General features: G+C 48.9%; 1 protein-coding gene and 1 long non-coding RNA gene across 2 annotated transcripts in view; one reads left to right on the forward strand and one right to left on the reverse strand.

Moving 5' to 3' along the window:
* TOP1 (DNA topoisomerase I) overlaps positions 1 to 18,502 on the reverse strand; it is a 66,984-nt gene that overhangs the window by 30,247 nt on the left and 18,235 nt on the right. The window contains exon 3 of the mRNA XM_062610086.1: positions 9,786 to 9,888. Coding sequence (XP_062466070.1) covers positions 9,786 to 9,888 — 103 coding nt within the window. The remainder of the gene's footprint in view (positions 1 to 9,785; positions 9,889 to 18,502) is intronic.
* On the forward strand, positions 14,013 to 16,036 carry LOC134159301 (uncharacterized). The gene is made up of 2 exons (XR_009963111.1): positions 14,013 to 14,156; positions 15,709 to 16,036. It is a non-coding gene; the product is annotated as an uncharacterized LOC134159301 (long non-coding RNA).

An 18,502-nucleotide genomic window follows, 5' to 3' on the forward strand; every position in this document is an offset into this window, starting at 1 on the left:
CAGAGACAGATTTACACAGCAGGGCTGGGATAAAAGAGTGCTACACCTCAGGTTTAAGTGGAAGCTCAAATGACATTGCTCTCAAAAGAGAGTGAGTGGCCACCACCAACAAGCTGTCATTAGCAACCTAAAGCCAAGTTTGTCAGCACTGGAGTCAGAACCAAGAGCCTGGATTCCTGACTCAGTGTTAGATGTTTGGGGGTTTTTGTTTTATTATTGTCTCATCACAAGACTCTCCTTCCCCTTCACTCCGCAGACAGCAGTAACTTCTCACCAACACAAAGTGGAACCTCTGCCTTCAGTTTGAACCTGCAGCTTCACTGTCAAACCAGCACAACTGGTAGCGAGGCCCCACGTCCTGCCTCCTCCTGCTGCTTGGGAGGGGGGCCTGCAAGAAACCCCCCCATTAAAATCTGCTTCCACGTGCTGCTGCTCCAGTACTAACAAAGGAAAAAGAGCAGAGATATCTTCTATCCATTTGTAAGCAGATTACAGCTTGTCAGATGCGTGTTTTTGGCCATGGACCACAGCTCTTGACTTCCACATCTCAGTCCAAGATGTTCCAAGAGGCACAGTAAAGACAGCCTAGAACCTGCTCCTCCCAAAGCAGCTCATGTGGAAACAGGAGTCTGCAGGAACAAAGGCTTCAAGCAGCAATCCTGAGAGGAGTAACTGTTTTCCTCCAAGTTGCTGTGATATTAACTTCAGTCCAGCTGAGCTGCTTTGGTCTTTCATTTGGCCAAGATACTGGTGTGAGTCTCCAGGGGAGCACAATTTAACCACCGCACTAATCTCAAACGAAAAGAGAAAGCACCAGGATGCCATCCTTACCCTGAACAAAGAGTTTCAGCCTTCTACCAAGAAGATATTTCACACAATTTCAATTCTGCACATACCCTCTGCCAGCAAGCCAGCTTGAACTCACTGAGGTAAGGCAGGAGGAAACTTCAGTGCACCTTAGCCTGAGGAAAGCTGGATCATCAGCCAGCTGCTCACAATCTGTTCCGGGAATGCCCAGCCTTGCTGACAAACATGACCTTCCTTTTCACCCAGAGCATTCCGCTGAACCACTGCAACAGCAGAAGGGGCTTCATGCTGCTGACCTGCCCAGACTGTGGGTTTGTGAAAGGTACCTCACAGCAGCCTTCCAGTGCCTAAAAGGGCTACAAGAAACCTGGAGAGGGGCTTTGGCCAAGGGCCTGTAGGGACAGGCCAAGGGGAATGGCTTGAACCTGCCAGAGGGGAGACTGAGATGAGCTCTTAGGCAGAAGCTCTTCCCTGGGAGGGTGCTGAGGCGCTGGCACAGGGTGCCCAGAGAAGCTGTGGCTGCCCCATCCCTGGCAGTGTTCAAGGGCAGGTTGGACACAGGGGCTTGGAGCAAGCTGCTCCAGTGGAAGGGGTCCCTGCCCATGGCAGGGGTTGGAACTGAAGGAACTTTAAGGTCCCTTCCGCCACAAACCAGTCTGGGATTCTATGATTCTAACAAGGTACAACAGGACACCATATTAATACAGTCAGGACCAGGGACTGCATCATCCAGAGATGCATCGTGATATTACTGGCTTAGTTCAGACAAAGGCCAAGTGAGTACAAAGACATCTCCTGAAGCACTACAACCACTTTGCTAACTGTTCACTGTCTATCAGCAGTTCTGCTGTGAACAAGGACACATGAAGGCCTCGGAGAGCTGCGGCTGGAGTGCAAGAAGCAGTGCATGCACAGAGGAGCCATTTCCCTGGCAAGGACGGCTGCTTCCCAGCGAGGATGCCTGCAGCAAGGGAGGCAGAGCAGGCACGTGGGAGCAGCACAGCCTGTCATCACACAGGAAGGTCACAGGTGGAAAGCGTTCCTGAGGAATGGCAGATGTGCAGAGCACAGCTTCCTTCTTCAAGCTGCACCAGCCTGGCAGCAACCTAACACCGCATTCTTCAGGTGCCTTTTCTGCACGTTAATAAACCCTTCCCAGCCCTTTCCACTCCAGCTTCACAGCTCAGAAGCTGGGAAGGATGCACTATCTGAAGTGTCTTTTATTTCATCTCTCTCATGTTCTCGGCTGTAATTAGCTCACGCCTGGGAATCTGTTACTAGCGAGCAGCAGAGCCTTCTGCCAGCCCAGCCCTGCTCGGGGCTGCTGCAATGCAACCGAGCATACAGCAACAACAGGGAGCTGTGATTTTAGTGCAACCTATAAACCCAGCAGGGGCAGAGCCCAGGTTACACAGCCCACATCCTGGTTGATGCAACTCAGTATTAATGGGGAGCTGTAATCACATTCAGCCTAGCCCGGGCAAGGAAGAGCTGACTGCGCAGGGAGCAGACAGGAGGCACAGTGGCGAAGGGCGAGTTTTCAGCTGGCTTGCAGGATTTTATGCTCACTGTTAGAGAGCTCTCATCTGCTATTACAGGGAATGAACACGTGAGCTGCAATGGTTCTGCTGGGATTTCAGCAGTACAATAAAACCCCTGCAACCACGTATCCCAGAGCTGAACGGTGTCTTTGCCCCAGTTTGCAGATAACAAATGAAGCCTTCAGCACGATGAGCAAGATAAAACTGGACTAATCCACAGCTATAGGAAGTGGAACAATATTCACACAATGAACCAAGGATAAGGTGTTGCAAACATCTTCTATGGCTGTGTGAGAATCAGGTGTGCTACTAAATGAAGAGCAGTAAGTTGTGTTACTGGGAGGCAGTATCACATTATGAATCTGATTGAGGTAAACTGCGCACTCAAATGGGGAACAAAACTAATACCACCACCACCCATCTGGGCCAGGGAGCAGGGGGTACAGAAGTGTTTATTTAAAGCTGCTTTTCCCCATGTCAGCTGTCCTGCCTCTTCACGCCTGCAACCCATGCAATGCTTAGTTTGGGATAACATAATAAATCAGAGCAAGAAGTCTAAGCTGATGCTTAATGCCTGAAATCTGTGTTTTTCCTAGCAAAACCGTAAAACTCAGAAGATGCCAGTGAAGGTCAGGTCTATAAATCTCTTATGTGTCCCACACTTCAGGTCATCTCAAGCTGTGATCACAGGAAATACGCAATGTGGAGAGGAGTGTTCTTCCTGCGGCTGGATGCAGTGCTGCTCAGCACTGTCACTATGACAAGCAGCCTCATTGCTCCCATTCCTCTGAACACTACTGGCACCCACACTCCACACGCAGCCCGAGACACCTCCAGGATGACACCGTTACTGCCAACACTGTTGAACCAAGCTCTCAGGTCTTGGCTTCAGAGGACCCATTACTTCACTATTGTACATGGTCTGCTTATTTGAAATGCTCGTCTCCCACAGACAAGACTACTGCAGCAATTGTTTCATTCCAATTTTTTAACCACTGACATTTATACTTAATAGGTATGGATTAGCTTTTCCTTTTCACAGAATCCCAGCCTGGTTTGTGTTGGAAGGGACCTTAGAGATCATCCAGCTCCAACCCCTGACACAGGCAGGGACCCCTTCCACTAGAGCAGCTTGCTCCAAGCCCCTGTGTCCAACCTGCCCTTGAACACTGCCAGGGATGGGGCAGCCACAGCTTCTCTGGGCACCCTGTGCCAGCGCCTCAGCACCCTCACAGGGAAGAGCTTCTGCCTAAGAGCTCATCTCAGTCTCCCCTCTGGCAGCTTTGGGGATTGGGAAGTACAGGGCTGAAAGGAGCAGAAGAAAACACTTCGCTTGATAGCGATGTGGACTTATTCTTTGATACGTATTTTTCTTAAGTGGGCTTTAAATTTTCCTTCCTTGAGGGCGACAGAGATCTGAGGCATTCCAATGTTCTCTCCCAGTTTACTACGGCTGTAAACAATTGGTTAAGACACGCAAGTGTCATCTTGTGAGTGGGAGAGCAAGAAAGCAAGAAGCAAGTTTCAGCAGTTGCACATACCCCTCCACACACTTCTGCCGTATGAAACCCAAATTATTTTAGGTATTTCTGAGACTTCTCTTGGCAGTTTAGATCCTTCAAAGTCTGGATACAGGAAACATTTATTCCCCTGCACTGGAGTTCTGCTGCTTCCTGATGCAGGTTTTCTTTTCAAAGCCTTTTTTAAAGTCCAGGGCAGGAAATGAAGCTGTCAAAGTGCTACACACAGACATAAAAAGGATGCGCCTCAAACCCCAGCAGACAATGCTGTGTCTGTGGGCCCTGCCCAGTGCAGCGCTGTCGTGCTCAGAACACAGTTAGGGGACCCCATACTCTGTGTAAAACCCCATCGAGGTGCAAACCAAGTCCCAGTGACACCAGCTGGGTTTCTGCTGCAGCACCCTTCAGCCTCTCTGGAATTAGCCAAGATCCAGCACATCTGCTGCAATAACACAGCAGCTTTTGTAAAGGCAGAATGGATTTTCTGAAGATTTCCAAGCAGTTCTATTGATCTCAGATAAACTTTTCTAAAGGCTTTATCTTCAATTTCAGCAACAGGGGACAGAGCTTTTATCAAGTGCTTTGTACATTCCCCATACAGGTAAAAACCACTGGAAAATCCCGCATTCCTGTTACCTTGGAAAGTTTTTACTTAATTTGCAGCAGAGTCATAGCTATTTTTCACTCGATTTTCACTGTCAAAGGAGAAACTTCAGTACAACCAGGCAGGTTTTCCCTTCAACCTCCCCCATGGAAACAGCTGCCACAGCCCCCAGTGGAGCACAGCCTCTCAGGGGCTACTGGGGGCTGCTGGGTTCTGCTGCAGAGGGAGGCACTGGATGGTCACAGTGGAGAGACAGTGACATGGTGGCACTGCTGTGGGCCTGGGGTTTGGAAAGGGCCTTAGCACACAGGAAAGACATGGACCTGCTGGAGAGGGTCCAGAGGAGGGACACAGAAATGAGCAGAGGGATGGAGCACCTCTATTGTGAGGAAAGGCTGAGAGAGTCGAGGTTGTTCAGCCTGGAGAAGACTTCATGGAGACCTTACTGTTGCCTTTCAGTAATTAAGAAGGGGCCTATAAGAAAGATGGGGAGAGACTTCTCAGCAGGGCCTGTTGTAACAGGACGAGGGGTGATGGGTTTAAACTAAAAGAGGGAGATTCAGGCTGGACGTGAGGAACAAATTTTGTACAATGAGGGTGGTAAAACACTGGCACAGGGTGCCCAGAGAGGTGGTGGATGCCCCATCCCTGCGGCCATTCCAGGCCAGGCTGGATGTGGTTCTGGGCACTCTGATCTAGTTGAAGATGTCCCTGTGCTCACTGCAGGGGGTTGGACTTGATGAGCTTTGGAACAGTCCATGATTTTAGGATGGATGATTCTACAATTTTGTCACCTTTGGTACAAAAACAAGACCTTCAAGCCAGTGGAGTCTTTACAACAAGTTGTAATGAGATGGGCAGCGACCATGGAAATCTCCTGTATCACAGTCTCACCGCTCATCTCGCTGCAAAGGGCTCACAAGAGCTGCTGAACCTAGAGTTTTATTTTACAGAAAGCCAAGTGCTGCAAACCTGCTGTCAGGAGTGTGCCACCAAGCAGATATTCCTCAATAAAACACACGCACTAGAGGTGCCATCTGAACAAGGGGTGAGAAACGAAGTGATTTTCCAACTTAATTGGTGCTATGAAGAGAACATCATGGAAACGGGTCCCTCAGTATGTGATTGTGCTGCCAAACCCAATTCAAGTGTCTCTGAGGAAACCCCTCCTGGCTGCACACCTGAAGAACTTGGAATTTCTATCCTGTCTGGAAACCTTCCAAATGAAGAGTTCCCCTGGGTTTTGAAGCCATTTGCTAAGAAACTGCAACCCCTGTGCGGAAGCAAACCCAAGTGCCTGACACTGGGGAAGGCAGACATCTGCCAGCTCAGTGTCAAGAAAACCCTTCGCCTAAGGAGTGGCTGGGTTGAGACATGAGTAGCCCTGCTCAGTAACACAGCCAGTGCTGCACATCTTACATCTGCAGACACACTTCTGTGAGAGGAACTTTTTCTCCCTTTCTGAAAGAGAATTCCCCAGTATTTCCCCGCAAAGCAATTCCCTCCCTTCCCACTGCTGGCAAATGAAAAGCTATGAACAAAGTGATCCAATACCCCTCACCAGTGCAACCCCTGCTCAGCAGTGTGATGGGATGGACACTGGCACTCACACAGCCCATCCTACAATCCAGACTTCTCTGTTCATCTTGGCTCTGTCCAGGGAAGTATTCTGGTGCAGTGACTGTAGTAACTGAGCCCAAAGGGAAGCTTAGCTTGCTTCAGTGCCTCCTGTCCACAGCTCACCAGTGTGGCCTCTGCCAGCCCTGGATTCACACCAGCAGTCGCTGTCGCCTTAAGCACGGGCTCCAGTCAGGTCCCCTCAGGCTCAGCACAGGTCTCCCTCCACCCCTATGCTTCGAGCTACCAGCCTATCTCCTTCCCAAGACAATGGTCACCTCAAGTGCAATCCTCACACAGACAACTTCCATTCATGGAATCACATGGATGACATCAGAGTCAAGGATTTAGGGAAAAAAAAATGCTCAAATGCCAATTATGAGGTCAACTATTTCTAGGTTTCAGCTGCCTTTGCACAGCAAACATCCACATGCTCTGGGCACCACTGAGCACCAGGCAGGACAGGGCACCAGGCACTAGAATCCAGTCAGCTTAAGGTGGCAGCTTTGAGAGGCAGGAACCACACAGCAGCAAAGCTCTGCAGGCTGCACATGGCCTGGGGAGGTGAAGTCCCACCTTGTGCAGGGGTCTGAGGGGCAAAGCAGCATTAGGGCATCTCTCCTCAAAACCACACTATGAACAAACCCCCTGTACATGCACACAGTCGTGCCATCCACATTGGTGCACCCCACTCTGGGACTCGTAAATGCACTACATTGCACCTATAAGAGAGATAAATGAGGGCGACTGGAAGCTTTGGGCAGTGCCCACAGGGATTTAAGGACAACACTGTAGGGATGAAGGCAATATTCAATGTAAAGCATGATTATGTATCATTTCATGAGCTATCCTCACAAAATACACTAGCCACTCTTATCTCCTGGCCACTGTTAAGCAGGTATTATATACAGAAGCAGCACCATGCAGCTCTGCCTTATAAGCCATAATTAGTTCTTCTATTCAAAACCACACTGACCATTCCCAACCTCTACACAAGTGAATCCAATCATTAATGAATCCTAGAAATTCATCCAACCTGGCCCTGAACACTGCCAGGGATGGGGCAGCCACAGCTTCTCTGGGCACCCTGTGCCAGCGCCTCAGCACCCTTGTAAGTAAAAAAGGTTCTGAGGCGCTGGCCCAGGGTGCCCAGAGAAGCTGTGGCTGCCCCATCCCTGGCAGTGTTCAAGGCCAGGCTGGACACAGGGGCTTGGAGCAAGCTGCTCTAGTGGAAGGGGTCCCTGCTTGTGGCAGGGGTGGGAACTGGATGAGCTTTAAGGTCTCTTCCAACCCAAACCAGCCTGGGATTCTATGACTGTATGAAATCTAAAGATGGTGCTTACAGTGCTCCTTATGAAAGGATGTACTTGGCCAAGGCTGCAGGAGAATGGTTTTTCATGGGAAACAATGAACATCTGGAAACAGTAAATTTGGGGGTATATACCCGAAATATCAGAAAAATGAAAAGCTGGCATCAAAGCAATACAGAAATAAGAGCAAGAAGAGTGCAAACCATGTGCCCAAAGCATTCCGGCTTTGCTGATGAAGCCAGTAAAGGCTGAAGTGACCTGGTCTAGATCTTCTTAACCCTATCAACCATTTGCTTTCAAAACAGAAGAAACAACATATTGTGGAGCAGGAAGGTTGTGTAACTTCTCAAAAGGTCACAGAAAACTCAAATCCAGAGTGACCCCAAATAGCACAAGCCCACTGCTCAGCACAGCCTCTCTCCTTTAAACATTCTTTAATAGAAACCATTGATACACAATGGTTTTATTCAGTTTAAGACAGTATTATCACAGTTGCGCAGCAATTAACACTTGCGTGGTCAAAGCATAAACTCTTATCTGCATTCACCAAGAGTCACAACAGAAACTTACCCTCCAGTGTCTGGTTTGTTGTCCATGCAGGCTCTGTGGCACTTGCCTGTCAGGAGTTACAACAACTGGAAAGCATTTCCTGTGTGTGACATACCTGCCCTTTGCTCCATCACACCAAATGACCACAGCCAGACCTGCACACCCTGCTTCTTGCAGTTCACAGCCTAGACCAGCGGATCAACTGGACCACGGCACTCAACACCTCAGCAGCTCCAGATCATCACAGAGTAAATGTGTGTTTATCTTCAGTGCAGATGATCTGGCAAGTGACTGATATGAAGCACCTTCCCCATACAGTGGCAGAGTGTATCAATCACATCAGACAAAGCAGCATGCAATCCATTCACACTCATCAGCTAACCCAGCAGAAGTTCCTAACTGCCTCACAGCACTGAGACATCCAGCCCTTGTCTTGTTTTACATCTAGTTTAGTATCTTCATTGCTGATCTGGATGAGGGGACTAAGTGCACCTTCAGTGGATGTGCAGATGACACCAAATCGGGTGGGAGCATTGATCTGCTGGATGGTAGGAAGCTCTGCAGGAGGGCTCTGGATAGGCTAGATATATGGGCTGGAGCCCATGGGATGAGGTTCAACAAGGCAAAGTGCCGGGTCCTGCACTTGGGCCACAACAACCCCCTGCAATGCTCCAGGCTTGGGGAAGAGGGGCTGAAAACTGCTCATGGCAAAGGAGCTGGGGGTGCTGACTGATGGAGCTGAACATGATCAGATTGTGCCCAGGCAGCCAGGAAACCACCAGCATCCTGGCCTGTACCAGCACCAGTGCAGCAGCAGGGCCAGGGCAGTGGTTGTGCCCCTGCACTGGGCACTCACTGGTGAGGCCACACCTCAAATCCCATGTTCAGCTCTGAGCCCCTCACTACAGGAGAGACACTGAGGTGCTGGAGCGGGGCCAGAGAAGGGCAGTGGAGCTGGAGCACAAGTGTGATGGGGAACAGCTGAGGGACCTGGGGGGGTTCAGTCTGGAGAAGAGAAGGCTCAGGGGGACCTGATCGCTCCCTGCAACTGCCTGATGGAGCCAGGAGGGGCTGGGCTCTGCTCCCAAGGAACAAGGGATGGGACAAGAGGAAACGGCCTCAAGCTGCACCAGGGCAGGTTTAGATGGAACTGAGGAACCAGCTGAGGAGCCAGGAATTCCTTCTCCAGAGGGTGCTCAGGCATTGGAACAGGCTGCCCAGGGCAGTGCTGGAGCTGCAACTGTCCCTGGAAGTGTTCACACACCGTGTAGACAAGGCCTCAGTGCCATGGGTTAGTGGAGGCCTTGGCAGTGCTGGGGAATGGTGAGACTCGATTTTAAACGTCTTTTCCAACCTGGCTGATTCTATGTCTGTGGTAGGAAGCCAAAGACATCACCATCATTCTGGGGCACCATCTTTCAAGACTCTTCTGATTTTTCACAGGCTGAGGAGTCACATCAGGTTCACCTGTGCTGAACCAGTGGGGTTTACACAACAACTCCACATTTTTGACAAACTGGAACCACACAAAGATTATGAACAAACCTGATCAATCTTCATGCAGGTGGGGTTAAACTAGTTCTTAACACTTTTAATAACACACTAAGCTACAGTCACTTTTTACACACTAGCATTGGCTCACATCTGCAAGAAACACTACTTCAGCTTCACGTATGGAGATGTATGCAATGAACCAAGGTAGGCTTAAAGCACCTACACTTGCATAAGCCACACTTAAAATGTAGCAATTCTGCCCTCATGTATTATCAGAGTAATTCCTGTAGGACTGCTTGTGCAGAGCTGTTTTAGCCTAAGAGGACTTCAAGTTTTTCCTCACCTATTACTGTGCTTGAACTTTTCCCGGTCTTTTTCCTTGTCCTTCTTGTGCTCTTTGTGCCGGTGTTCTCGGTCTTTGTGTTTGTCTTTGTGTTTGTGAGAATCTGCAAGCAGAGAGGCAAAAAACATTAAGAAATGAAGCTGGTGAAAGCTCCACCCCCCTCCTGACCCTCTGCTTTCCCCCCACCCCACACTGGTCTGTTCTGTGATCCAGCAGTTGTAACAAACTCCTCCGTGTCAGGGCTCCTCAGTGCTGTTCCTGCAGCACAAATGAACTCATCTTTGCAACATGCACATTTATATGGTCTTTAGCTCAATGACCCTGAAATGCTTTACGGACTCTGAAGAAATGCTGCCCTACTTACAAAATAGGTAAGAAGTGGCTACAGCAAGTAGCAAACCTGCCTTCATATGCCTGAGTATTTCATGTCATATAGATTATAAGGATACAGGAACAGAGCACAAAGCTCTGAAGTTAAGCCTGTTGAATCCTAGAATTTAGACTAACACCTCCAGAGGTATCTAGTCCAAACAAAGCAGCCCCTTCTCCTCGGTTAAAATCATCTTACCCCCTATCCTCAACACCACCTGGCATGAGAGGCACACAACAAGGGAAAAGGGGAGTAATGAGGGAAGAGGAAAAGAAAAAAACAAAGGATAGGAATTCCCTCCTCAAGCTCCTCTTGTGCAGCAGACACTCGCCTTCTTTCAGCCCCCCCGCTAATCCCCATGGCACTGCAGTGAGTGTGCTAGTGGGCACTCACCTATGGGACCAGGGCTGGTCCCAACTGACTGAGAGGTCACACATGGGAGGTAGCACTCGAGTAAAGCCACATGAACACAGTGTTACTGGTATCAGTATCCACTGAGTGACGTTTCCCACCCTCAGTGACACCTGTACTGTACAATAAAGCCCTTTAAAGCACAAAGGAAATAGATCCAGCACAGAAAAAGAGCAACAGACTTGAACTGTAAATGAACTCATTTATAAGCATTCTCAGGTCTTTAAATGTTCTTTGTAAGTAGAGCAAACAGGAGCTGAGGCTGAACTAGCACCTCAAAGGCACCTATCATTTATGGGAAGGTCACTGCAGCACTGAGAAGAACCTGTGCATACTCAAAGACTCTCCCCAGGTTTTGTTCTGAACATGCGTCTCAAAGCCACTAAAATCAAGCTCTCTCCTCAGGATACCCCAAAGCCTGTGCTGACTTTGGCAACTGTTTCCAGCTAATAGTGCCAGAATTCCCACCAGAGACCTTAGATGTAAGCTATTAATGCTTCACTAACTGTAAAGATAGTACCATGCCTTTAAAAAGGCCACTATCCCCCCACTAAGAACAGGAAACAGCAACCAAAGGATGTTTTGATGTATATGGGACAGGCACTGCAAGGCCAGGCCAGGCCTCACCCTCCTGGCTCCAAGTCTTTGGCCACCAATTCATTCTTCTCCTTAACTCACACCAGCTCTTTCTGTAACCTCAAAACGTTGAGCTGGTTTTAGCAAACACCCACAGAGTATGATTTTCATCCACTGCTTTCTCCCAGTTCAGGTACTGTTTTCAGACACCAGCAGTGAGACAACCTAAAGCAACCTCTGAATCTGACACTTGAGCCTCCAACTTGCCTTGTGCACCTTTCCTCCATCCTCCCGAGCCTGCCGACCCTTCCCAGTGCTTTGGTGTACACAGGATAGAGATGGAAAGCACAGGATTTAGATGTCTGTATTTGGAGATGCAGACACGTGGCAGGTCGTGTGCAACATTTGGTGTTACAGAACAAAACAAGTAACAAGAGCTTTCAAGCAGCTCAAAGTAAAAGCTGTTCTGCAGGAGGCAGAGCTGTGTGGGAACGCACACCTCCACCCTGAGCTGCCAAGCAGCAGCTCCTCAGAACCCTTCTGCCCACCAGGACACACACATTCCCCTGGCAAAAGGGTCTCTGCAGCACATTTCACACTCGGCAGTGCTGAGCTGAGGCAGGAGCTTGAGCCCAGCCTGTCTGCAAACCGCCTGGGCTTTATTCCACAGGGAGTTTACTCACTGCTTCCAAAGCACCGGCTCAAGTGAACAACCATCTATTTACTCTCCATGAATAGGTAGATTGCTAGGAAAGCATCCTGCTGCTATTCATAGAACCATGTACACTCACTTTGTAATGTTCTTTAAGGAGGCACGTACCAACATGGAGTAGATTTATTCTACCCAGGGCTGGGAAGCGATTGCAGCTGAGCTCAGTGCTCTCCTCTGCAGAGCTCAGAGCCACAGCATTATTTCACAAAAGAAAAGAAAGCAGAAAACTGCGCAGTGTTTTACCTTCAGCACCAAATCCCCTTCCAGCTGACTCGTGCTTTCCAGCTGACATTAGTATTTGCTCTTGAAAAGGAGTTCCAGGGCTGTACCCTGCAAACACTGGACTCACACATCCACCTCCCCAGTCCTCTGCGCTGTTTCCCATTAGCTGTGATTTTCAGACAACTAAAGCCCAGTACAGAAGCAGTAAGTGCCTGAGCAGTTAAAGCAGCTCAGCTTCCTCTGCCATGCAACCAAAGCACTTCCAGCAGGAAGGTCTGTCCCCGAGGTGTTCTGGCTATGGATAAAGCACCCGGGGAGCTGGCAGGAGGGTGTGTGAGTGCTGTCAGGGCTGGATGGGTTTGTCCTCCCACACCAGACAGCACTTCAAATCCAGGACTTCCATGGAGGTCTCCCAGGCAGGTCTCTCGAGGGTTAAATTATTGTGGAATATTGGCCTGGTATTCCAACTCAGTGCTGCTGCTTCCTGCCACAATGCTAAGGTTAACAATAAAGACATCAAACGAGTTCATCGAATAGTCTTAGAATCAGAGTACTTTGGGTTGGAAGGGACCTTCAAAGCTCATAAAGTCCAACCCCCTGCAGTGAGCACAGGGACATCTTCAACTAGATCAGAGAGCCCAGAACCACATCCAGCCTGGACTGGCTGCAGGGATGGGGCATCCACCACCTCTCTGGGCAACCTGTGCCAGTGTTTTACCACTCTCATAGCACAAAATCTCTTCCTCACATCCCGCTTGAATCTCCCTCTTTTAGTTTAAACCCATCACCCCTCGTCCTGTTACAACAGGCCCTGCTGAGAAGTCTCTCCCCATCTTCCTTGATATGACATTTTCTGGGTTCAGAAGGCACTAAAGCTCTTGGTGTCTCTTTTGAGGATGGGGCTGGATGAAGCTCAGGAGATGGGCTCACTGGGTCAGCAAGAAGGACAGAATTCGCTGTTCATGGCATCACACAAATGCTCTGTGCCAGACTGGCTCCGAGAGTCCAAGCTGATGGTTACCTGGCAGCTGACATGACACGAGTTTAGGCATTTCACTCCAATGTGTACCCACTGCACAGAGACCTGTACAGCATCGCCTCCAACTGAATTACACAGGCACAGATGACCCAGCTAGGAACTGGGCCACCTCACACCAAACCTCATCAGCACAGAAGCAATCCAAGAAGTGTTCCTGTCTGCAATCTCTCTTCCCTGACGTATTTAGTACATTGATTCCTAGATGAACCTTCCAGCTTCCAGTAACTCTCTCCCAGTTGCAGCTGAAGGCCCAGCCTCTCAAGAGCCAGAGTGAGCTCTGACATTGTCACACATTCAAATTTATTTCCTGCCTCTTATGTCTTCTATCAAGTACGTCTGCTCCCTGAACAAGGAGATAAACCACTATTCCTTCTCCAAGAGCATTAGCAAAATCCACTGTGAGCAAAGTTCAAACCCCCCAAAGCTTGTGCAACATTTAAAAAGCTCAGAAACTGCAAAGTTGCTCTCCAGCATGAAGGTTACAGTGGGGATGGGGTTATGCTCACTGGGCATGGATCCATTACCCCTAAAGGCTCTCCCTTCACTATGCTCTGACTCAAATACAGCTTTTGGCACCTCTTCTGTTCTAGAAAGCTTGCTGTCCCTGGCACTGGATCCTTGTTAATGCCTGGTATGCCTCCATCAGCTTACTGCAGCCCCGGTGCTATTCCTGCCATCCCCTGTACCTCCAGCAATCACGAGCAGCTCAGCATTTTTTTACGTTGATTCATCTTTCAACTCTGCTTAATTCCAAAGACGCCTGACCCAATGATGGGAAATTCTAAGCACTTCTGGTCTGTGGCTGCTTGATCTGTCCCAGCTGCCAAGTCCCTGGGGAAAGGCTGAGTCATGCCCTGCCTGCGATGCCTGTGTTACACACATCACTGCAATGGGGCAGCTCTACTACCAGGAGCAGAGCTGTAAAGGCTGGACATCTCAACAAACAGCATGACAAGAGCAGGGATGCAGTAAAATCAAACCTTCCTCCACAGGCAGCTGCAGCCTAGAGAAGAAAAGGAAGAGCACCATGGGACAGCAAAGGTGAGAGCTGCCTTTTGGAACGAGAACAGCCCCTGGCGTGAGAGCACAGCCTGGTGCCAGAACTATTATGTGGGATCACAGAATCCCAGACTGGTCTGTGTTGGGATTCTCTGCTAATTCTCTGAAACTGAAGCTCATCCAGTTCCAACCCCTGCCACGGGCAGGGAGCCCTTCCACTCGAGCAGCTTGCTCCAAGCCCCTGTGTCCAACCTGGCCTTGAACACTGCCAGGGATGGGGCAGCCACAGCTTCTCTGGGGACCCTGGGCCAGCGCCTCAGCACCCTCACAGGGAAGAGCTTCTGCCTAAGAGCTCATCTCAGTCTCCCCTCTGGCAGGTTCAAGCCATTCCCCTTGGCCTGTCCCTACAGGCCCTTGTCCCAAGCCCCTCTCCAGCTTTCCTGCAGCCCCTTTAGGCACTGGAGCTGCTCTAAGGTCTCCCCTTCAGGAGCCTTCTCTTGTCCAGGCTGACCCAACCCAGTTCTCTCAGCCTGGCTCCAGAGCAGAGCAGCTTTAGTTCACAAGATGTTCATTTGCTTCTAAAATACTTTTAATCACCTTTCTCCTCCCCTCAACCCCACCCCAAATTCCTTCCCTATCACACTCAAGGAGATCAGGCCTACTTCCTACTTTAGTAGTTCAGTTTTGACAGCAACTTTTCTAATAAACTACTACAATCACACATAGAGGTCCCTTCTAAACTGAAGCACCACCTCCAAGTCAGACGTTCACAAACTGCAGCCTCCTTCCACCTCGGGCTGATGTCCTTCTCGCCTGCTGTGATGCAGAAGCAAAGCAATAGACTCTGTACCACCCAAAGGAAACAGTTTTACTCCTGCCCCACACGCTCTCCCAAAAGCAGTCACCTGAAAACCACACATTAGCAGAAAAAGGCCTCTTAATTTCAAGTTACTAAAGTTTTATCATTTGTTACCATTTATTTTACAAATCATATCACTTTAGGTCTTTATTTCATGTATGCAGGGTATAAAAGACTTATTTAAATGATCAATGTTCAGTTGCTGAAATGATGCCAAGAAGGGCTATGAACGTTCAAACATGTGAACGTAGTTCAAGGTGACAATACTCTTCATATTCCTGACAAAGAACATGCCCCTTTGACTTAGGCAGCTGATCACAGTGGGTTTAGTGCGGCACCACCTTTTACAACACATAGATCCTATCAGCAAATAGAAAGAGTGTAACCTTTAGTGACTGTCCAAGAGCTTTCTCATGAGCAGCAATAGGTTAGCAGATTACCTCACAGGCCACAATAAAGGCTGTGAGGTACACTGTTCACCTGAGAAAGCAGCACCTGGAGGAGATGAAAAAGCCAATCTGCAGAACACTTATGGACCAGAACAGCCATATGGAGAAGGTGGCACAGCCTGAGGCACAGGGGGTCAAGGATTCACTGCTGTGTTCACAGGTTATGGCTTTGGGCTTCTCATCTGACTTCACATGCTCTGATTTATCAGTTTTAAAGGCATGTGCAATATTTCCACATAACCAGTCTGGAAGAGGTTTAAACTTCACTGAAACATCTGTATTCCAGTTGGAGGAAGTCACAGCAGGATCCTGGTGTTCCACCACTTGAGCGCACTGTTTGTGGAGTTTGTTGGAATTGCCTTTGCTGTAGCCCAAACACAGAGGGAGGAAAAGCCAACGAACAGAAACCAGAGCTGCACCTTTCCCAAGCAAGCAGGGCAGGCTGAAAGGAAACAGCAGTGGGTATGAAAGATACAGACCCTGAAGACATCTAGATGCAGCTTGAAGTGTCAAGAGCAGAAAACCATACCCAGAAGGCACTGTTCAGAAAGGAGGGTATCGTGGGTGAAACACTGGAACAGACAACCATCACCTAAAATAAACTTCCCATCAAACTGGCTGTGTCACTTACTGGCCTAATGGCCCTGTTTACACAGCTACAGAACACACACAACACCTCCCCTGGCAAGGCACCATGGCTCTGTTTGCTGAGCTGCTTTAGTCCAACTGCTGACTGCAAAACGTGGAATCCTGAGCTGGGAGTGACTGAAACACCCGAGACCACAATGTGAGCTCCCCACAACTTACACATGGAATTCCATGAGAAGCACGACCTGGGGTTTAGGAGGTGTCAGGGACCAGACTACAAGGATACTGAAACAAGCCTTGGTCAGAGTCTTCACGGCACAGACAGACCTTTCGAAAGCAAACTGACGCCCAACCCTTCACCAGTGTTGAAGGACATCTCCACGACCAATACTGCTACAGGAAACGGTTGCCAAATCCTTAAAATCCTTCTTGCAGTCAGATACAAATGAAACAATTACTGGGGTGTCACAGGCTCGTTTCCCTACAGGTGCACCAGGTCAGGTGCTGATACTCCAGCAGTGTCACTGCTTCCCTCCATGAGCCAGGAGGGAACCTGAGTTGTAAGGTTTACTGCAGAACAACTGTATTAATTTTGACTAAGCAAAAGGAGAACACACACACCAGCTCTTGGCTGGGAAGCTCAGATCCTTGCTCATTTGTTTTTCCAATCATACAAAGGAAGAAATAGGAGAAAAAAATGTGTGAAAGCTTCATAGAATCCCAGGCTGGTTTGGATTGAAGGGACCTTAAAGCTCCTCCAGCTCCAGCCCCTGCCACAGACAGAGACACCTTCCACTAGAGCAGCTTGCTCCAAGCCCCTGTGTCCAGCCTGGCCTTGAACACTGCCAGGGATGGGGCAGCCACAACTCTTCATGAGGAAGGAACCTGGCAAAGTGCAGCAGAACACCCAAACAGCTCAACCTGGCTAAGGCAGGGACTTTAGTACTAAAAGGAAGACTCCAGAGTGTGTCCTTCCTTTGTAAGGGTTCAAATGAAGAACACGTCATTGCTGAGATCTCAGTCAACCTATTTTCCAGGCTACAGCTACTCCAAGACCAAACTCCCCCTGTGACCACACCACATGTGCCAATGCTGCCAAAGCATGACAACAGTGAGGCTTTGATAGAACACTAAAACCAATGACCTTACAACCCCTCTCCACACTTGAGCAGTTACTTGAGGCAAATGCTACTCCAGGGACAGACAGATAACTGTGTCTTTTTCCCTAAAAGGGCTGTTCTGAGAAACTTGGCTTCAGAACAAGACAGACCCCTCAGTTACTGCATTCTCCATTAATCCTATCATTTGAAGGCCCTGTATTCCTTGCTGTTGAATGGAAGGAAAGTAAGAAACCTGTAGGATAACTTGGTGATGAGTAAGGGAAATAGATAGACAGATCACCTCCAGCCATTCTCTGTCCTTTAGAAGAGCAGAACAGCTCCTAACAACCTCAAACTATGAAAGCTTATCATGGATAGGTTAAGGAGGCCAGAAGCCCAGACCAATCACTCCAATCTTCTGTGACTGAAGCCTCTAGGACATGAAGTTAACCTGAAGCAAATGTCATGGCTGGCATTTCATCAATCTAAACCAATGAGCAGGAGGTGGGTAGGTAGCAAGAGCCTATTCAGACAGAGATCTTCCTTAGTGCATGTTTGGAGCCACACTGGATGAACTGCTCATTTGCTGAGGAGCTCAGTTTGTCACCTGCTGGTGAAGCACCCAACACTGCAGGTGTTTAATGCTGTTTAAAGTCATTAAGATAGCAGCTCTGTGGCATCAAGGGGTGCTGGCCTTAAACTGCAACGCTGTGAAACTAGCACACGGTGTAGACAGCAGCAATGAGTGTGATGACCTGCCAGTGCCTTTCCCATGGCTTCTTCTGAGAGATGGCACAGCACACACGTGGCCACAGCAGATCCAGGATGCTGTGCAGAAATACATAAACCCACCGCAAGCACAATTGCAGGAGATGCTATTACAAAAGGACAAGACTGAAGAAGTCTTATAAAGCATGAAAACGTTTGATCAGTACGGACAGGCGAAGTTAAGAGCTGCTTCTTACACATGCCAAAGGGCTCCCAACCGAGAAGCAACAATGAAATTTCAATCCATTATTTGCATTCAAAAACAAAAGAAGTTCACTGTGAACAGAAACATGTGTTTCCAGGGATCCCCCAGATGTAAAACATTCTCCTGTAATTGTAGAAATCAGAGTCAGACTGAAGCCCATTAGTATGTTTCCATTAACAAAGCAGAACAAAGCAGAAGAGCATGTTAAACTTCAGGGACATGACCAGCAACAGTGTGCAGCTCAAATATTGCTGTGCTGGCCTGGGGAAGAGGGAGACAGAGGCATCTCTCGAGGAAACAAGGCAAGAGAAACCCAGTTCGTCCCTAGTGATACTGATTCTTACAAGGCTACACTCTTGCAAATAGAAGCACTTGTTTTCCACGGCCTCCTCCATTCCACATTTGAGTACCTTGCGTGC

Source organism: Pezoporus occidentalis, unplaced genomic scaffold (genome assembly GCF_034315485.1).
Source record: "Pezoporus occidentalis ecotype Australia unplaced genomic scaffold, CSIRO_AGI_Poc_V1 ctg144, whole genome shotgun sequence".
Classification (NCBI taxonomy): Eukaryota; Metazoa; Chordata; class Aves; order Psittaciformes; family Psittacidae; genus Pezoporus; species Pezoporus occidentalis.